Source organism: Agelaius phoeniceus, chromosome 1, assembly GCF_051311805.1.
Source record: "Agelaius phoeniceus isolate bAgePho1 chromosome 1, bAgePho1.hap1, whole genome shotgun sequence".
NCBI lineage: Eukaryota > Metazoa > Chordata > Aves > Passeriformes > Icteridae > Agelaius > Agelaius phoeniceus.
In genome coordinates, this window is record NC_135265.1 from 42,643,169 (window position 1) to 42,664,779 (window position 21,611).

The 21,611-nt window shown below is 42.6% G+C and overlaps 2 protein-coding genes across 3 annotated transcripts in view; one reads left to right on the forward strand and one right to left on the reverse strand.

Moving 5' to 3' along the window:
• Positions 1-6,150, forward strand: part of CNOT10 (CCR4-NOT transcription complex subunit 10) — a 32,746-nt gene extending 26,596 nt beyond the window's left edge. Inside the window, exons 14-19 of one of the 2 annotated variants that reach the window (XM_054641778.2) lie at positions 46-159; positions 1,498-1,628; positions 2,392-2,427; positions 2,529-2,656; positions 3,882-3,957; positions 5,857-6,150. In XM_054641778.2, the coding sequence (XP_054497753.1) occupies positions 46-159; positions 1,498-1,628; positions 2,392-2,427; positions 2,529-2,656; positions 3,882-3,957; positions 5,857-6,011 (640 nt within the window). In that variant the 3' untranslated portion in view covers positions 6,012-6,150. Of the gene's footprint in view, positions 1-45; positions 160-1,497; positions 1,629-2,391; positions 2,428-2,504; positions 2,657-3,881; positions 3,958-5,856 lie in introns of those variants that run through there. The other variant, XM_054642030.2, reaches the window with a different exon arrangement.
• An 8,766-nt stretch (positions 6,151-14,916) lies between these two features.
• Positions 14,917-21,611, reverse strand: part of TRIM71 (tripartite motif containing 71) — a 55,138-nt gene continuing 48,443 nt past the window's right edge. Inside the window, exons 3-4 of the mRNA XM_054647635.2 lie at positions 18,909-19,043; positions 14,917-16,784 (exon numbers count right to left, since the gene is read on the reverse strand). Of these exons, the coding sequence (XP_054503610.1) occupies positions 15,333-16,784; positions 18,909-19,043 (1,587 nt within the window). The 3' untranslated portion in view covers positions 14,917-15,332. The remainder of the gene's footprint in view (positions 16,785-18,908; positions 19,044-21,611) is intronic.

Sequence of the window (21,611 nt, forward strand, 5' to 3'; positions counted from 1 at the left end):
TGTTGACTCTCTCCCCCTCCCCTTTATTTGTCTGTTTCCTTCCAGGTGCTCGATCCTTGCATGTAGTGCTTACGTGGCTCTGGCTTTGGGGGATAACCTTATGGCATTGAATCATGCAGATAAACTTCTGCAGCAACCAAAGCTCTCAGGGTCTCTTAAGTAAGTCTGATAGGGTCATTTCTTCTTTCTCAGCCCTGTTTTTGCTGGACACTTCTGGGTTGAAGCTTCCAATGTCTGTAGTTGCTTGCCAAATCTGTGTTTGATGCAAAGAATTGCTTGGCCTGCTCCAGTTCTTGTTGAAGCCCTGACTAAATGTCCATTGATACACAGGAACATGAATTGCCTCCTTTGTGTATGAATTCCACATAATTTGGAATCAATTGCTGGTTTTGTTACTGTTTCTCCAGCTCTGGGGTCCCATGCAACAGCAGGACCATCAGGTCTCTGTCAGGATTCACTGCAGGATTGCACATGCTTGGCACAGCACAAGGGGCAGGGATGTGCAGCTGTGGGTAGCTAACATCAGCCCAAACCCACACAGCTGAAAGGTTACTTCTGAAACTGCAGCCTCAGAGGGGAAGGTTTGCTCAGTCACTCAGGGTAACAGATCTTGTGTGTGCAGGACTGTCACTTCACCTGCTACTGCTGCTTATGTAGGTTCCATTCTTCAGTTCTCTCAGTCACCTCCCACTTGGCACTGTATTTTTTGGAAGGATATTCAAAGTGCATTCTTTTTCTACCCACCAGTTCTCATACAGCTCTACAAATTCAAAGGCAACACCCTTCTGACACTGTGCATTTAATGCACGGGATACAGTATAGCAGAGGTTTTTACAGTAATAATATTTTTCAAAACTGGTAATGTACTTGTGGAAGGCAAGGTAACTCGTGCTTATTTTTATATGCTGGCACCATGCTTTAAACTGGTCCGTGCCAATTAAATTCTTTGGCTTTTTTCTTCACACTACTGCAGCTCATCCTTTTGCACAGTCATTGTATTAGCAAGATCTTTGAGGAGTTTGCAAGGTAACACATATTTTGTGTTACTGTTATGTAAGGAAGGAAATGCTAAATAACAGGTCTTTTGCAAAGACAAAGAGAGATGTGTATCTTGGTCCCAGGAAAATAGGTGCTTTATTTTTATTGAATGTAAAATAATGTAACACTTTAAATTGTAGATCTATTCATATTCTGGGGTGGCTTTTCTTCATTCTCTGAATAAGGCCCCACCAAGGTACTTTCTCTGTGGAATGGAAACTCCTGTGCATGGATGAATTATTCAGGTGTGGAATTTTTTTATAACTTTGGTGCCTAAAAGCAGTAAATGGTAGAACTGGGTATTATGACAATACCTTATGAGCAAGTTAACTTCCATGCTATTGTTCCCAGTAACAGTTCCCATGTGCTCACATCAAAAACTGCATTGTTTGTCTCTCATAACAAACTGTGGGGATTGCTGTGCTGACATTTGTACCTTGACCCTTTTTGCTGTTGTAGGTTTCTTGGGCATTTGTATGCAGCAGAAGCTCTCATCTCTCTAGACAGAATATCTGATGCCATCACTCACTTGAACCCCGAGAATGTCACTGATGTTTCCCTTGGGATCTCTTCAAATGAGCAGGATCAAGGTTAGGTTAATGCATCCACACTTCATGATAACTGGTTATGCTTTCAGCTGCCTTCCTGTTGTAACTTTTTTGACACAGATGTAATGATGATTAAGACATTTTGTTTTAACACCTGTAGATTATTTCAGGGTGAGAGAGAGTGTTGTTTGTGTTTTTGTTGTTGTGTTTTTATTTTCCTGGCTTCAGTTCCCACTTTGTGTTTGGTGTGTCGTTTCCTTGTTTGTCATTCCTATGAGGTGGTTAATTCTGTAGCATTAATAGGACTGTATATTGTAGTATTCTGACTTGTTTGAATGAAATTTTTGAAAGCTGGTTTTGTTAAATATGCTATTATGGTTAAGTTTGGGTTTTATGTCATTTATCTCTCCCAGCTTTTTGGTCTTTAAACCAGGCTTTGTCATACCACTGCAGTCTACTTTACTGAGATATAGGGAGTGGGGAGAACTTAATCTTAGTCCTCTTGTTGGGAGTGTGTATTCTGTTAAGAAAAGTACTTCAGAACCATCTGTATAGTGGAGTCTACAGCAGCTCTGATTCCAGTGACATGCCTGCAGTTTAAACTCACTGTACTCATCTGCAAATCTAAAAGCATAGCACTGAAGTTAGGAAGTCTTGAATGATGTAAACTCTTGAGGAAACTGATCTGTTTTTCCTCTTTAATGCCAGACTGTGAAGAGAGCAGAAAATTTGCGTCTTTGTATTATTTTTGTAATAACCTTTAAAAAAGGTCACAGAACATGATGTGTTTGTTTTTTCTTTGCAGGGTCTGACAAAGGAGAGAATGAGGCAATGGAATCTTGTAAGTACCAGCCACTGTATTCAGCAGAGTACAAGAACTTACTTGGCCAGTTGGAATAAAAGTGTAAGGAAAAGAAGAATTTTATTTTCTTTTAATTGCAGCTGGCAAGCAGACCCCACAGTGTTACCCCAGTTCGGTCACGTCTGCTCGAACAATGATGTTATTTAACCTTGGAAGTGCTTACTGCTTGAGGAGTGAATATGACAAAGCTCGAAAGTGTCTTCATCAGGTATGAAAAACAAATCTCAAGGCAGCTTTAGGGACAAATGTACTTCCTTCTAAGTGCCATTCAAATCACAGTGAATTCTGGTGATTTCACAGCCCAGCTTACTTGCAGACCCTGCTGAGATGGTGGCTTTTCTCTGTCTTTATGAACCAATCTCTATTAAAAACAAAATTAATTCCAAATTTCTTACTTGTGTAAAAAGTTTGATACCACTACAGGCAGCATTTTATGTTCTGTTCATAGCAGAACAGTGGAAGATGGCTGGGAAGCCTTTTCATGTTTAAGTTAACTTGCTTTTTTGAGTTTTTTGTGGTCTTTTTAATGGTTTAGTAGTAATTGTTATGATTCAGAGAAGGTTTTCTCCCTAGTCATTTAATAACTCACCATCAGAACTATTATCTTTAGGGCTGTGAGAACAAACTACAATTCTGCTGAGAGCATGCTCCTTGTCTGCCTCTTGTCCCAGGAATTCTCAAGTACTGCTTTTGAAATGCTGTCTCCACCTGGCCTGTGTCACATCACTCGGTCTTTTTCATGGCTGGGACCCATCTCTTTCAGCATGATGTTTCTTTTTGCAGCCACTCCTGTCTGTCAGGAAGACTGCCTGGATGCATTGTTGAGCTACAAACTGAAACAGCAGCTTCCAAATTCCAAATTCACAGTGGTTGTGTATGTGAACAGATTCAAATTCTATGAGGCTCTCAGCTATTTAAGGCAGTTGTCTGGCTCTTTTTCCTGCTGAGGTTTCTTATGATGGGGCAGGTGTCTCTGCTTGGGCTCTGAAACACCTGTGTAAAGCCCAGAGGAGTGCAAGGCCACCCATGGATGTAAAATACAGTGGGGCTCTGCATCTACAATAAATTCATTAACTTCATAGCCAAAAAATGGTTGTATATGGAAAGTTAATGAACAATCCTTGTTAACTTTGTATTCTGAACTTTGGAGCAGTGGAGGTTACCTTCTTCACCTGTCACCTCAGCAGGAAACCACGCTAGGCTGGCCCAAGAAATACAGATCCATATGAACATAAGCACACAGCAGATGGTCCTGCTAATTAGTGTGAAACAATCTTGCTATGTAGATAATCTTGCATGCTTAAAACTGATGGAGTGTATGAGTTTGAAAAAATCTGGTCTTGGTTATGAATTGATCTTGTCAAGGGGCACTTTCTTTGTTCTGGATCTTTCTCTTAAGCTCTTTTTCTCTCCACCCTCTTCTTTTCAATAAGGCTGCTTCGCTGATCCACCCCAAAGAGATCCCTCCAGAGGCCATCCTGCTGGCTGTGTATCTTGAATTGCAGAATGGTAAGTTGGGAGCTGTTCAGGCAACCTAAGTCTGGGATACAAAGGGAGGAGAGCAGCACTCATCATTCCCACCCTATAGAGAGAGTTGTGCCAGTATTTTGGACAAAACCCTTTAGGCCTTGCCTCCTTCTTCTGCTGTGGATCCATGTATGTGCACCTTCACTTCCATAGTTTATTGCCATCCTGTTCTTACACACTCCAGACCTCCTAAACATTCATTTCCTGAGCTGAAGTTTTCTATCTTAGTGCAGAAGTCAGCACTCTTGGATAGGCTCTGCGGAAGTTTGCAGGCAACCCTGATGTGGGAAGAGACGAGAATGGTTCAGAAAGAGATGACTCCATGGTTCAGAAAGCTGATTTATTATTTTATTATATATATATATATATATATATATATATATATATATATATATATATATATATATATATATATATATATATATATTAAAACTATACTAAAAGAATAGAAGAAAGGATTTCATCAGAAGGCCAGCAAGGAAAAAAAAATGATAACAAAAGGTCGTGACTCTCAGAGAGTCTGAGCCAGCTGGCTGTGATTGGCCATTAATTAGAAACAACCAGCATGGACCAATCAAAGATGTACCTGTTGCATTCCACAGCAGCTGGTAATTATTGGTTTTCTTTTCCTCTGAGGCTTCTCAGTGTCTCAGGAGAAAAAATCTTAACAAAAGGATTTTTCATAAAATATCATGACTACATTCTCAGTAAAACCCTTGATGAAGTTTCTACTATAAAGAGTGTTTGAAAAGCTTTCTCCATTAAAAGCCAACCACAATCCAGGTTTCCCAAAGAAGCTGTGTCAAGGCCTGTGTAGCAAGTATGGCAGCAAAGCTTGTAATACTGATAATTTTCTCTTCCACAATGCTTTCCTTTGAAGGTTCACTTCGTTAGGAGGGGAAAGCTCTACATAATGGGAAAGTGGAAAGGTTGCACTTGAATTCTGCAGTGAGAACAGACTGGTGCAGCTGCTGCCTGAAGCTGTCATGGTTGCAGACCTGTGCTCCTTGGGGGGCACTTCATATCCAAGTGTTGTGAAATGTTCTGTGTGCCTGTTCCCCTTCAGTGATGCTGCACTGCAGGCAGGCAGAGGATTTGAGCATTTGTATTTGGAATTGAGACTTCTACAATGCTTTTCTTACAAAGATGTTTCTAAATTGGAGTTTTGGAAACCTTTATTTCTGCAACAAAGATGTACAGAGCAGAAGAGAGTAGAAAGTGGGATTTACATCTCTTACCCTTCTTCTAAGTACATGATTAAAAGAGGCTGAAGACATTTTTTGTTCTATAAATGACAACAAAATGGTACATCTCTTCTGAAACAAAAACTTCAGGAAAAGAAAATTATGAGGGAAAAATACTCTCCTCGCAACTCAGTGCCTTTTCTCCTGTAATTTTGCAAGTTTAATTTTTAACAGAGTAAGTTTTCCATGTATAGTGGTAGTTGTTTGATGGACCGTACATACAGTTAAAAATCAGATTTCTTCATTTGAAAACATCTTTCATGCCCTTGGCATTTGCATTACTGTCTGCAGTGTCACAATGTGAGGGCATGTTGTGTGAGATCTAGAGCCTCACTGTGCAGCTGGGAGAGAGAAGAGGTGACCTTTGGGAAATTAGAAGGGGCTTTGGCATCTTCCAGTACTAAGGTAAAAGCTTGATGTCTTCAGCTAAGAATAAGTGGACTCAATCAAATCTAATTTTTTTCAAATTTCCTGTTGTCTACTGCTTTTCCTATCTGTGCCAGCATTTCACTGGAGAGGAAGGACTGCTAGTGTACCTGGCCTGGGCCCAGGGCTAGCTCATCAGCTCTGTCCCTGAACAATAATTCATATGCCATTAAATGGTATTTTGGGTTTTTAATTGAAACTTGTCTTGTAGGTAACACACAGCTGGCACTGCAGATCATCAAGAGGAACCAGCTGCTCCCTTCTGTGAAAACACTCTCTGACATGAGGAAAAAGCCTGTTTTCCAGCCAGTCCACTCCATCCAGCCCATTCAGATGCCAGCTTTCACCACTGTTCAAAGGAAGTGAGGTTGTGCTTGAACCTGCTGCTGCCCTGGTCAGGGGGGCTTGGGATTTTGTATATTTTTTTAACCTAGGACACCTGAATACCCCAATTGCTGGAGTGTGTTTGTTTATGTAAATTTTTAATAAAAGATGTAAACCAAAAGACTTGTTTGTAAAGCTTATTTAATGAATGATGAGATGTTAGTACCTGCTTTGAATAGGAGGGGTAGTTTATTTACAAAAAAAAAATAGCCAAGTGTGTAATTCAGCTCTTTTTGAAGAGACTAGAGGGGAGAGCAGTGAGTGGAGAAGACCATTTACCTGAAGTAAAGTCCTGAAGGAGCAGTTGAGCTGTTGTGTTGGCTGCTGTTCTGACATATATAAGCCATGCTCTTCCTCAACAAAGAGGGAACCTGTTTCTGTTGGCTTTTTTTTTTTTCCTTTGTGAATTTTTTTTTCCCCTCTCTCTGGTTTTCCTTTGCCCAACAGAATGATGTAATGGTGCAGCTATGGAGGAAGAATGGATCTGGTTATAAGAAAAAGGTTGGGTTTGGAGTGGTTTCGTTTGTGGATTTGTTTGTGGGGAGCAGGGGCTTGGGTGGGTGGGGTTTTTTTTTTTGTTTTTTTTTTTTTTTTTTTTTTCTTTTGGAGAGGAAATTGTGGCAGTTTTTTAATCTAGTTTCCAATGTAGAGGAATAGGTCTCTTCTTAACAAGAAAAAATTTGCCTTTTACTCAAAGGAAGATTGGAGCATAATCAAGGACCTTCTGGTTACTTACTGTGAGCACAGGAGAGAAGGAGAGGCATAGGATAATTGGAGCCCAGCACTCCTCTCACAGTCCCTTCAGGGCTGTTTTGTGCCATTTCAGCTCTCCTGATAAGCTCCAGGGCAGAGCTGAGCTACCACCTTATCTCCCTGTGCTGCTGGCATTGTACTTTTGGTGCTGGCTGGAGGCAAAGGTCACTGCTCCCAGCAGCACCCTGGAGTCGGGGCCGGCCCTTTCTGCTCTCAGTACCGTGAGTGTGAGGGAATGCACGTGTGTCCAGGAGGGGAAGGCAGCAGGATTTGTATCCATCATCTTGGAGAAAGCAGCTGACAGAAACAGCACAGCAAGTCTATTCAACAATGTGCAAGTTGTGGAGTGACCACAGGTGTGTCTCCAGAGGGAAGCAGCAGCTTGAGACCTGCTACTCTGTCTCGTGTCAGATGAATCCTTTCAGAATCCAACCCAGTAGCTGCCTTTTTCAGTGACTTTTCTATCACTGCAACGCACCCTTGTCCTCAGGTAGGGACAAACAGCTTAGAAACACTAGGAATAAAAAAGTATCAGGAGTAAGTTGGTAGCGATCACCTTTCTGAAAGAGAGAAGAAAGGGAGCTGATAGATCTTTTACCTCAGAGTAGATTGACTGATTAAATACAAAAAGGTTCAAGATGCTCCCTGTGTGGTCCTGGGCCCTGAATAGAGAAGATTCTTCCCCGCCCCCCCAGGAATGCGGGGCATTCACATGCAAAAGATGCTGTGGCCGTGCCGGGGCTGGGTGAAGGATGCGGTTGTTTCCCAGATAAGGCACCTCTCTTATCGCAGCCGCGCGTGCACGTGAGCCGCAGCCCCGGCCCTGCTGCCCCGAGGCGGCTGAGCCCCCACCGCAGCTGCGGGATGGACGGGCGGGGATGACGGCTCTCAGCTTTCAGCCTTTGCTATTGACAGAAAGGAAAAAATAAATATCATAACACGTCAAGGGAGGCAGCAGCCAAGGCCTGGATTCTCCCTTCAATCCTTTTAATCTCTGGTAGGAAAGAAGTGAAGGTCAAGTAAAACGGTGAGCTGTCCTTCGGTAGAAAACCGGGGAGCAGGAGCAGCCCAGGCTCAGCAGTAGGCTAAGTTAGTAAACCCAGTAATGCTCAGCAGTTTGGTTTGGGCCCCTTCCAGAAGGAAAGGGTGCCTTGTGCCTCTCCCCCCACTCTCCCCTTACCTCCAGGATCTTCCCCTGCAGCAGCACAGAGGCTCATATTCCCAGAGCAGGAGAAAGGGCTGCATTCCCTTTTCCCACAGCACACACCACAAGCATTGTTGCTGCCTCAACAATGGTCAGCAGTGCCTGTGGCCACTGCTGATACCTTTAGCAGTGCCCATGGCCCCGGTGCAAGGACTGGCCAGCACTCATCCAGCAGTGTCCTGAGCCATCTCCTGCTGTTCAGGGAGCTTTTGGGTACCAGTTGTCTTCAGGAGGAGGGCACAGAGGAGCCAAGGGAATACAGAGTAACACAGAAGCTGGACAAACTCACCTGTGCAGCCTTTGTCCCCACCTCCACAGGGCCTTCTCCCTCCTTCCCTCCCACTTGAAAGGATCTCTGTACTCCTGCCATGTTGCCAGCTGCTCCAGCAGGAAGAAGGCAATGGCCTGGTGAAGGGTTTTGATGGATGGTGCTGAGAGCCCTACAGCTGTACAGTTGATGCCAAGAAGGCATCTTGGCTCTGAAAAGCTAAAGCAGACAGCACTTCCAGAGCCTGGAATCCACCTCCACTGCTACCCATGCTGGGAATTCAGGCAGTGGCTTTAATTCTTAACCTCACTTGAAGAGCATCTTCCTATGCTCACCATTTCTTTTCAAACCTTTTCCAAGGTAGTAAGAAAAAATGGCAGCTTTCCACTAACCCAACTTTTGTTGAGAGCCTGCCCTGTAAGATGCCAGAGAGACTTATTAAATGTTCTGGTGGCTTTGCTTAACACTGCCATGCAGAAGAAACATTTTCAGTGGCCAAGGTGAAGGAAAGGATACCTAGAAATGGATCTAAAAAAGTTAAACCAGAAACTTCCTAGCAAAATATTGGGGAAAAAGGATGGAGTTTGAAGCAGTGAGTTCAATATCACATCTCTTTTCTCCAGTCATGACAATAAGGACTTTTTCTAATAACACAAACAACTAGGAGGGGCTTTTTCTTTTTTGCAACCTGATAGAAGAGAAGGCTTTTCCTGGGAGGTACAGAAACACACACACACACACACACAGAGTTGCCGTGAAAAAAACCTCACATTTATTTGATTAAACAAAAATAAAATAAACTGCATAGGAACATTTTAAAGTCCAGAGAGACACTGACTTTGTTTTAAGGCTGCCAGTAGCTGATACATCGTCTCCTTGCTACATCCTTCAGCCTTCCCTATGGACCACAAAGATACATTCAGAAGCCTCCATTAACACAAGGGTTCTAACATTTTGTTCACTTATTCTACGTAAAAGTTTGCACATAACCTGTCATGCTTTCTTCTCTGCAGTACTCAACATCTGACAAGTAAAAATTGTATCACTTTTTCTCCAAGTAGAAATGTGATGCCCTTTTTGGAGCACGGCAATTTTTGTTACAGCCTGACTCATTTTCAATTAGATAGAAAAGCTCTGAGCAGCTCATTAAAAGCAGAGCACTGTCTGACCTCCTGAGATATTTTATTATTATCAGGAGAGCAGCATGATTAGTTACTAAAGTAGAAAAGAAGTAACAGAAGAGGAAACTAAGAAACCAAATCAACTCAACATCCAAAGAATTACAAGATCAGCCTGGATCCCAATGCAAACCTGCACTGAGGCAATGCTACTTACAAATCAGTAGTGAAATTTTTCTAAGATGGGGCAAACATCTACAGCCAATTAAGGGGGAGGGGAGGGAGGGAAAAAATAACATGTGTGACACTGGTTTCATGAGGCTGAGCTTCATTTTGTTCAAGGCTTGCAATTTCTATTTGAGTTGAATTGCAGGCATGTGTTTCACACACTCAACTCCTCCAAGGACCTGTGCACGAAGTGAGCAGGGCATGACAGGTAATGCACAGTACAAACAAGAGTCACAGAAACCCCCACCAACTCAGGTGACTAAGCAAACCTTACAAACTAGTTAAAAACCTCTTAGTCATTTTAGAGAAAAAAACCAAAACAAAACCAAAAAAAAAAAAAACACCAAAAAAACCCCTCAGAAACAGGCATCTCTCCCTCTGAAGGAAAAACTACTACATTGTCTGAAAAGTACTCTACAAACCTATAAAAGGACTTTTTTTTTTTTTTAACTAGTCTGGTAGTTCAAAAGGAAGTTACTAAACTACATCAGTACACAGACACTTAACATTCAGTCAGTAAGGCTCTATGAAAAGAGCTTAAAAAATTATCTACCTGAGTTTGTAAGTTGATACAATCATTAATAGAAGGTCTAAGACCATGCAGGTACACAAAGCATTTTTAGAACCATTACTGGTTGAACAATGATGGAAAAAGATGCCAGTCTGGCTTGTTAACCCGTAAGATCACTTTGAGACATCAATGTACATTTCCCACCATAACATTTACCAAACCCAACACAGCCTATTGTCATTAGGGGTCTCCTGTACCCACTTCTGCCACCCCTTAATATGAGCTGGGGAGGAAAAAGGACTTCTTTTTCCTCCAAGAGAGTAGTCTGAAAATATGCTTCTGCAACTTAACTCCACAGGTAAAACGGGGTATGTTGCACATCACTACTTAACTTGCCTAAAACCCCAAGACACTGGTTTTAAACTGCCTCTCCTGAGTATGTCTGAACCTAAGCTGCCCTCCAGGAATAGGAACTTGATTGCTTTGTCATGGTGGAAAAAATCCCATTGAGTCAAGCAAGCTACAAATACAATCACCAAGTCAATAAAATAAAAAACCAGGACCTTATTCCCTTCAAGCATTTGGTATAGCATTGTGTTTACAGCAATCATAACACCAGTCCTCCTAAACAGGACACATTGGTAGGCATGCATAAAAGTTTTTCTCTTGTAGAGAGAAGACCTAAAGGTCTTAAGGACATAAGAACACTGCAAATGAACATGAAGGATGTCACGTCAGCCAGTAGTGTCATAATACTGAACAAAAGTTTACACTTCCATACCTCGTAGCAAAACCAGAACAAACTCTGAAGCATTTCAGGTCTCAGTCCAGTTTGCCTGAACATTTGGTTTTATTTACAGATTCTCTAGCAAGGGCAGCTTAATATCTCCATAGGCAGGCAGCAAAAACAAAAGCAAACAAAAGCAAGCAGTCACCACATAGTACACACTTAGTATCTCTGTTTCAATTAAAATGCTTTTCCAACAGGCAGGATGAATCCTTCCCCCAGGCAGATTCTCAACTATTTCCCAAGCCTGTCTGATGCTAAATTGAGGTAGATGATTTACTTCTGCAAAGTGAGGTAGAACTTCAAGCAAAAGATAGTGGCATCTCTAGTTGTGCATTTTGTACCACAGCAAACTGGGTTTCAAACTCCCAAGGACTCAAAGACCAAAGGTACAATATTTGTCTAACTCAAGTACCAGTGTTCCTTTTTTATACAGTTCCAAACTGTTTGTCTAAATAGCTCTACTTTTAAATACCCTATTACCTTTTGGCACCATTTGGCTTACACTCCTTTAAAAAATAAACAAAACTTTGGCACAATATTTTTTTAAACTAGAACTGAACAAAGAAATCTTATGATCAAAGTTATGGCAAGGTGAGTCTATAAACCTGCTCTCTTCAGAAATCAATTTTGGTTTGACTAACATAATGCACTGGGCCCACTTTCCTTCAATTCCAAGGGAATACCACATCCAAGTGACTTGTTCTTTCTCTCAGGTTGGTTAAGTCTGGCCCTAATATGCATTAGTTTTCAGGTGTTATCTTCCTTTCCTTGCTTTGTTTGAAAGTTTCAGGTTTATGGCCCTCCTTAAATCAGTTATATTTAAAACTTACTGAATCAAAAGGAGCAAGTTATGTCAAGGACCTGCATTATCAAGTACTGAATCTGCTTCAGCTTGCTACTAAAGTTCCTGCTTAAATAATTCTGAGAAAGGACAAGATTGCTTTATATGCTGAGCACCCAAACCAGCCACACTGATTGCTGATAACATTTTGTCAAGCAAAAGGTTTACAGAGAGCCACTGGTTTAACCTGGCATAGAGAAAATCCTTTGGGAGTTCGAGTAGACAGCTCTGTCCCCCACATTTGCTGTTTCCCAACCAAGAGGTACACACTCACTTTACCCTTCTCCAGGCTATTTCCCCTAGTTAAGAAGGTTACTCTGAATGCTTGTTTGGTTTGCAACCCAGCTTCCAAGCCTTGCTTTTCCTCTCTGCATGCACGTACATTATGATACTGGGGCATTAACCTGAGAACATGCATGGAAAAGCAGAGCAAGGTTGGAATCTCGTTTATTACTTTTTAATAAGCCTCTATGGGACATCTGATGTTGGCATTGTATATTAGCACTACTTTTTTTCATTGCATATAAAACACTCCATTTTATAAGCTACACTACCACTTTTCAATGAGACCAAGTGTGCTTAGCACTATCTATCACAAAGATAAGGAATTCTCTTGGGGAGCTAAATAGTAGTGTTTTTAAAACGAAAAAGCTCCCCAACAACACAAGGTCAAACACTCAAGGTTCGGTTTGCGAGCAAATCCCACTGAGTTAAATAGACAGAAACTTAGAAAGAGTTTAAGTCATTCCTCTTCCTGACTGAGCTGGGCTGGGGGGTTGTGCAATGGCTCCATTCAAAAAGCAAAGGGCAACTTCAGTGTCTGTCACCTTCCACACGGTGCAGGCTGGGGGGGCAAAACGTTCTCCAGTTCAACACAATCCTGACTGCACACTTAACCTTTTTTTTTTAATGCCTGGAAAAACAACTCCCTTCTAGCCACAGAGAAGGGCAAACCCCACAAGCATTTAAGCACAAGAGCGTTTCTAGGACACTTCAACACTGTCAGCCACTCTGGTCAAAGTATTTAGAGACCTGGCGTTTTCGTTAAGACATGATAGGAGAAATGCAAGGACACTGCAGACTAAACATTAAAGCTTTTTAAACCACTATTCTTTGGTATCTAGATCTTGCAGGCTATTAGTTTTTTCACAGCCCAAGTTGCAAATAATTCTTAGGCTGAATAATACAAGACAACCACGGACATCTGTCACAACTGTAGGCCACCCCCAAGAAGGGAGGCGTGCACACAGGCAGAACTTGCAAAACTTGAAGGTAAACTAGCTCTCTCTGATACATGTTTTGTGTGGCCACAGAAATTTATTGACAGACATCTGTATAAAAGATTATCCTTTCAAACTGTTTTTAAACCATGCCATCCTAAGATTAAGCCTAACTGAAACACACTGCTTTGAAGAGTTTGCTTCCTTGAGGCTTTGGCTGAAAGGCAGCACAGTTGTTTTATCCCATTTAATTTAGGTGGTTTTCCTCACCCTTCTTTTGAAAGAGGTTTTGCCATCTCATGAATCTTGTCTCTTTCTGGTCCTTTAGTTTAAGCCTCCTCTAAAGTGGCAGCGCTCTCTGTCTGCACACATCATTGGTATTTCTACAAAACTCAGAAAGTTAACACTCCTTGGAGGGGAAAAGCAGCAAGAAGGAAAGTGCACCTTGTGATTTCTCACAAACTTGTAAAGAGCCTTTCAACCTCAGGTCACTTTTGTGCATGGTGGCTGGCAGAGAGGAACCCTTTCCTTGCAGGATGGTTAAGGCTCTTCAGACTTTTTGACAATGACCACATTTACATTTCAAAGATCTTCTTTTGCAAACAGTAAGGTAAATCCCATGGCATTTCCAAACTCAAGAGTGCTGACACGTGAGTTTTTCCATTGCAGAGAGCAAGAAGAGCCCTCTCTTGCCCACTTTAAACAATTTTTGTTTGCCAACACCAGAGGGTGAAGCTACAGGTCTGTACAGACCAAATCTGCTTGAACAGCTAAACTGGAATGCAGGAAATTGAAGAATAAAACCAAATCCTTCCAGGGACTCAAAGTCACATTTTGCTAAAGAGATCTCTATTCTCCCCAAAAGTTTCTGCCTCTCAGAACATCAGTTTCTAATATCCCCGAAAGGGCAAACTTCCCCCTGCCTCCAAGCTTTTAAGGGTCATATACATTAATTTTACACAGAAGTCTTTGGTACTGCCCTGGGAAAAAAAGCAGCAAAGTTTTGCCTTGATGAAGTTTGCCTTTAGCTGGTACTGGTAACTCTTCACTTGGATCTGTAGCCAGAGATCCTGCAGCAGGGAGCTCCAGGCCCACTCCACCCACCCTAAAAGCTACAGTAGCTATTTCCAAAATTTACAGTCCAGCTCTCTGGGGAAGCCAGAAGACAAAAAATAAAAAAAAAAAATTAATCAGTGATAGAGTTATTGCAATCTTCTCTGAACAAAAAACCCCAAAACAAAACAACTGTTGACTTCTCCAAATCACACCCTGAATCTCCAAAGCTGTGCTTATTTCTTACTTTTGGAAAAAGGTACCACTTCTAAGAAATTCAAACTTTATTCCCTTAAGGTTTCTCTATGGGAAGGGGCAAAAAATGCTAAGTCATTTCACAAGAAAGTAAATCAAAAGGGTTTGATTTTCCCTGTTTCAATGCTCCTCCTAACCTCTTCTGTTACCTAGATTAGGGGCACTGATAAAAAGAAACAGCAACTTTTTTCAAACTAATTTAGCTTTCAGGTGAAAAGAGGTAAAAATGAAATTCTCAATGACAGGATACACTAAAGGAAGCCTTGCTTTTTATCTAAACTTTACAATGACTGCACTAAGCCACTAAAATGAACAATTTGGTTTAAACTTAAAGAATTTTTGTGCATTTTCATCAGCTTCACTTTGTGCTGTTAAATTACTGTGTTTCAGTAAAAAAATACACAGAAATGCCAAAAAAGATGCAAACTTGCTCTTCCTGGCGAGTGAATCTCACTCACTTTCATAAAACGTTCAAAGTTGTCTGGGAACAAGATGCTGTGCTCTCCAGTAAATCAAACACACTGAGGTATAAAAAGGAGAACAGGAAAAAGTTCTCTGCTGCAGCAGCAATGAAAAAAAAAAAAAACAAAACAAAACCAAAACCAACAACAACAACAAATGTCCCTCCCTCCCATGTCCCCACCCACAGAACTGCAGAATGGTCAAGAACACAAATTTCTCTACAAACACCTACTACCATTTTCTCCATTTAAAAAGTTACATAGCGCCTTTCTTGGCTTAGTCTAACAGAACTCACCACACAAACCACCTAATGTGCACAGCAATTCTCGTTTGTGCATGAAACCCCATCGGGGGGAAAGAGGTAAAACGTTCTGAACTATGAGTATGTGGGGATGGGGAGGGGGGCGAGAAATCGGGGAGGGAAGGGAGGACAATGAGGTAGATAGAATTCAATTTTACAGGCTCACTCCCTGCAGAAAAGGTAAGTACATTCATCTGTAAAAAAATTAAAGATGAGGTAGGTTTGAATTAACGTTGTATTTTTTCATTTTCTCTTAGAAGAATTTCCCTGAGACAGTTTCTTCCTAATTCAAACACAGATTAGAAGACGAGAATTCGATTGTTTCCAAAGTCGACCACGACAATCATGCCATCAGGGGTGACAGCTATACCTGAAGGACGGTCCATCTGACCAAAGCCGCTTCCCTGAGTGCCAAACTTGCATAAAAAGCTACCATTGGACTCGAATATCTGCACCCGGTGGTTCCTGGAGTCGGCCACGATGATGCGCCCTTCCTGATCCACCGCCACTCCCTGCGGGCGCAGGAACTGCCCGTTGCCGGTGCCCTCGGAGCCCAGGAAGCGCGCCGACTGGCAGTCCGGGTGGATGACCAAGAGGCGATGGTTGTTGAAGTCTGTCACTACCAAGTGGCCCTCGTGATTGAACGTCACGCCTCTGGGGGAATCAAAGTGCTTCCAGAGTACCCCTTCGAAGCCGTACTTGTTCAGGAACACGCCGTCGGGCCCGAACAGCTGAACGCGATGGTTCCTCGTGTCAGAGACCAGGATCTTGCCCTCCGCGTTGACAGCCACATCCCACGGGTAATTGAACTGCCCGTTCTTCGTTCCTTTCTCCCCAAACTTCAGAATGAACTGCCCCTCGAACGTGAAGATCTGGATGCGATGATTGTCCTTGTCGGCCACGACGATCCTGCGCGAAACGTCGCAGGCCACGCCGGCGGGGCGATCGAACTGGCCCGGCCGGGAGCCCAGCGTGCCAAACTTGTGGTGGAAGGTCCCGCACGGCTTGAACACCTGGATGCGGTTGTTGCTGCGGTCGGCGACGATGATGAAGCCTTCCTTGTCGACGCTGACCCCCCAGGGGCGGCAGAGCTTGCCGTCGCTGTCTCCCTCGCTGCCAAAGGACAGCCCCGGCAGCCCGATGCCGATGTAGCTGCGCCCAGACTTCACCATCACTTTGAAGGGGCTGTTCTCGATGTGTTGGTTGCACATCATCACGGACACCAGGTGCTCTCCCTCCAGCTGGGGACGGTAGCTGACCAGGTAGGTCCCGTTCTGCTGATCGCTGACGTCTGCCCCGAAAAGGTTTCCATCAGGGCCCATGACCACGGCAGAGATCATGTCACCCCCCGAGAGACGAGGCTCCCCGTCGTGGTCGTAGCCGATCACGGTGAACGAGGCCACCTTGCCCTGCAGAGCGCGCTTGAGACCTTCCCCCGTGGCTTTGGTCAGGGGAGCAAAAGCCCCACTACTGACAAAGCCCATGGATTTGATGGCCATATACAATGCCTGGTCAGGGGGGGTGAACATGATCCTGTCGTCTTCCTGTGGCTGGAGAAGGCCTCTGACGTTCTTCAGCTCCTGCACCTGAGCCAGCATGCGGTCCCGAGCCAGAAGAATGTCCATGGTGCGACCCTCCTCCAGGACCTGCTGAACAGCACTAATGGTGTTATCCAGCTTGTTCAGGTTCTGACGTAACTTTTCAACTTGCAAGTAGAGGGACTTGGCCTTGACTTGGCGAATCTTTTCCACCTTGTGGGAAACGGGGGAGAGAAAATCACACTTACATCAGCAAAGACAGACCACAGAGATTTCCTTCAGTCTCCCTTCTACATAAAAGCCAGCTGGACAGTTGCTATAGCATGCTGACATACAGCTCCAGAACAAACCTCTAAAAATCACAATGCAGACAAGAAACAAGGAAAACAAATTACTTATCCAAATTTAGGATTATTAGTCTCTCCTACCCTCCAGGCGACAACATACATTCCTACTCTGCAGATCTGCTGCATCAGAGTGACATTTGAGAGCGAAAATCACTTGCTTACCAGTAATTATTTGCTTCCTCAAATGCTATTCTGTTTTCTAGTTTCAAGGTACTTGACAGATCATCCAAAGGCACATCTCATTCAGCCCCCAGGGAGGACAGAAGTTATTGCAGCCTCTCCAGAAGAGCAGAGGCTGAGGCTTCACTAACCAGAACTGAGACCAATTTCAGACGGTGACCTCCACTGAGATGGGAGTCAGCACCAGCTAATGCACATGGGCTCCTGTCATTCCCCTGCCTGCCAGAACTGGTTTTTGTGACTGGATAATACCAGACATCTATCTCCAGGAATTTTTAGAGTCCAATTATTTTAATATTTTCTTGTAAATACCAGCAGTCCTGCTGAGCTTGTGCTTTTAAACAGGATGTTTTGTGAATGTCATTTCAAATAACACAGAAGGTTGCTGCCAGTCCCTGCTTGAGGGACTGAAGTTGGTGCAAAAATGCCTGTTTTGTAAATCATCTATATAAGCCTGTGTCTACCCTTACTTGTGAAAAACCACTTTGGACCATCTGGCAAAGACACCTGCTGCATAAAACTAATGTAATGTGTCTTTGTTTTATTGTTGCAAAAGTACATTTCCTGATGTCTGAATACTTGCTTGGCCTCAGAACAGTATCTGGAATGCATTTTAGTGAAGGAAGACTCAATGTCTGAAGACTCCTTGATTAGACATTGACTCGATAACATATGTACAAACATGCTGTAAATTGAGGTATGTAGGTTTTACCAAGCTGTAAAAAATTTGGCGATACTTCTCACAATAGTTGTCCATTGTACACATTGTAAAGAAGTATCACCAGAAGAAGACACATTACTGATCTTAGGTCTTAGCTAAATCCATAGACTCAGCCCTGTTATGCAAAATTGTTTATTAGCATGCTTGATAGACTGAGTTTGTTTTCCTAAAATCATTTACCACCACCATATTTCCTTCTTAAAATAATGTTTTTCAGCTTGAAGAGAACTTGCTGTCAGTGCAGATATTCTAACAAAGTGCATTTGTACAGCACTGTAGGATAAAAAGAACTTAGGCACAGATCTTACTCCTCCTGTACTAGGAATACCTTAAAAAAGAAAGCTGCCAAGCTTCCTGCAAGAGGTTAAGAGTAAAAATCCAAATCCAAACTCTCAAGGAGCATTCAAAGAACACTAACTATATAAAGTGCAATTTTAATCTTGCTATTGACACTTACAAAAGAAAACAAAGCTTCTCTTGCAGGGGACCATGACCACTGAATTACTTTTCTGGAACAAGAAACTTGCCTATTACTTCCTTTCCTCCTCTCAAAATACCACACAAGCATTGTTGAGCTGAAATGAGCCCACCAGTTGAGAATTGTGCAGATACTCTTTTCTTATACTAGTTCAAAAAATTGCTTAGAGGGAGGACGCTACCTTGATTGACAGTAAAGGTTTTTAAGCATGGGGACAGTGAAAGTTGGTCTCACAGAATTTCTACCAGCCTTTCTAAAAAAAACAAAAAAGGACAGGATAGCATATACAGCTTTGCTCCTGTCCTTTATGAGGAGTGGGTTGGAAAACCAATTATATTATGTACCTAATCCTAGAGCATGTGTTTTGAAGACATTGTTCAGAGGGGACCTCCTCTCGGGGCAGCTGCGGGGCCAGCAGGGGGAGTGCCCAGCCCGCGTGTGGGGCTGTGCTGCTCCCAGGATCCGGCAGCAAAAACCCCACCAGCAGCTCCAGGTAAGGAAACCTGCAGCTTTCCTCGGATATCAGAATCTGGCTGTGCAGTAGTTTGAGTAATTTTTCAGTTTGAAAAGCACTTGTCAGCAGTACAAACCACAAGTGTAAGGGTGAATACCTTCCAGAGCAGCTCACACTCCCGCTCTTCCAAGGCCTTCTTGTGTCTAGTGGTCACTACCTTGACTTCAGACTGTACCACCTTCGCTTTCATCTCAACTTGCTCTGCCACAGCCTGGGCCTGTTCAATACTCAGCTGGGGAGAAAAAAGACACACACACTTAGGGCTTGACCAAACCAATTAAAAATACACCAGAGGACTGCTGCTTATGTTTTACATTACATGCTACACCTTCAGGTAAAGGCATAAAGTGACAACTCTTAGTTTCTTACTAGGCCTTCTTCACCCATTTCATACACTACAGCCTAAAATCTGTAAGGATTCCTTAAATACATGTATTACATGGAGTTTACACCTTCATTGTGACTTGCACACACACAACAGCACTAAATCCCCGTGCAATTGCAGCGAGCAGCTAATGTGGTAAACAAGAGATCTGCACAGAAATTCATACTTGTGTTTTCTTCCATGTAGAGAACCCAGCTTTTCTAGCCCCTCCAAATGGTTCAGACTGTTGTTGTGTGATGGGTCTGCTTCTAGTAAAAAAAGACACTGTAGGGAAAAGACTGTTGTCTATGCATTTGAGCTGCACAGAAATACGCCTAAAAGAGTGTGGAGATAATCAATTTTAAAAGAAAAGAACAAATGGTTATCAGTAAAAAGTATTAATATAGTTATTCACACCTTGGGTAGAGGTGAGAATTATTTCTAATATTCAAATTATTTCTAATATAACCTTGCAATGTTAATATTTTTAAAATATTCTGTAGTAGTATTCTGCAGAATGGACCCAGAAGGAGCATGTCTCTTCCCCTCTTCCCACCCCCTCCCCCAAAATTAAAAATGGCTTCCTCAAAAAATCTGTCGTAAACTACTCCCAAATTTCACAAAATATTACAGAAAGAGGCATAAAAACAAAGAGCAGGCAAATCTGAAGGATCACAGTTCCCAATGGAACAGGTTCAATAGCAATGGCCAACAATTTTTTTCAACACCTTTGTCATAGAGTGAACCAGCAGATGAACCTGTGATCCTCAAAGAGGTTAAAAAGATAGTAACTTATTAGTTCCAAAATTCTAGAACAAGATGTTGGCCTGTGAAGGTATTCAGACTAAAAAAGAGGGGAGTTCTTACAAGTATACATACACTTGAAGGGAGGGCACTGAAAGGGCAGAGCCAGGCTCTTTCCAGAGGTGCCCTGTGACAGAACCAGAGGCAATGGGCACAAACTGAGACAGAGGTTCCCTCTGAACATTAGGAAATGCTTCTTTTTCCTCAGAAATGCAGGCTCATTGAAATCAGCTAAAAAGGAATCGGAAGGCTTTACCATACATTCAGAACCTTCAGGAAGATGCCCTCATTTTAACTGTACTTATGAGGATGCACCAACCTAAGAACCACCTGTTGCAACAATGAACTACCCAGTGTGATCCAGCATCATCTAGAATATCAGACAGTACACATTGTCATATTTCACTAAATGGTTGTTAGTATTTTTGAACTCTCCATTCAGCAGCATCTAGTTTATGCCAACAACTGGAATGCTAAAACATAAAAACTTAAATATAGTGTTACTTGGGACATTTTTCATTCCAGGTAAGTTATTTTAAGACAACTAGTCTGAACTAGACTTATTCTTCCAGGTCACATAGGAGATCCTTTTCTGAAAGAAAAAGAAGACTGAACTTGGCCAGGTGATTGCTCTCTGGAGACAAGCTGAAGACGACCCTGACAAAATCAGACAAGACAACATTTCTATCTTTACTCCAAAGAATTCTCCTGCAAACTGTCAGGGGAAAACGGGAGTGCTGCTTGACAGCCAGCCTGCAGCCCAGGGCTCCGTAAGAGGAACAGGTCTTTCAGCTCTTCCTCCTTCAGGAACTTCACTACAGTTTTAACAGGGAATGTCTTCAAACTCACACAGCCTATGTACCCCAGTCCCACTGGAGGCTGACCTGACCTGCCCTCTCACAAAGCTTCTGGCAGGAAAATTTGGCAAAAAAACTAAAATCTCATTACAACAGTTAGCAAAGTAGACATGAAGTCACAACTGGCCATGGATTAAGACTTCATAAAAGCCAGTAGCCTCAGACCTAGCTAGAACAGGTCACACATAAGAATACTGTGCCTCTATCACCTCTTTGCCATTCAAATACAGAAGCTGCCCTACAGCAGGGAAAAAGCATGCATTTCTTACAAAACAGACCTGGATTCCCATCAAGTACAGCAAAACACCTTCCTTCTCTTGTGAGGAGAAAGAGGTATCACCTTGAGAAGTGTCAGGGAAACTATCCACTCATATTCCAATTCTAACAATGATGTCTGTGAAAGCATAAAAATTTTGATTTACTTATTTTTGCTTTTTGTACTCAGTACCCATTTAGAACTATGATCTATATATATGCATCCCTTATTATACCTTAGGCATAAGAGCGATCCCAACTTCCCTCATTAATCCCCACTAAAAGCAGAGTCCACCTTTCAAGAACTCCATCACAGCAGGAGCAGTAGCAGTTCCCCATGGATGCTGGGATCTTTCAGCTATAGGAACCAGTTATGCACAACCAGTTGTCTACCAACTACTCATGTCATCATCTGATTTATTTTTACTTGCCCAAGTATGAACAGCCCAGATCAGTGGGGGATGCCCAAAATGCTAAGATTCTAATTCATCCAGGATATTGGTGATGTTATGGTAAAACT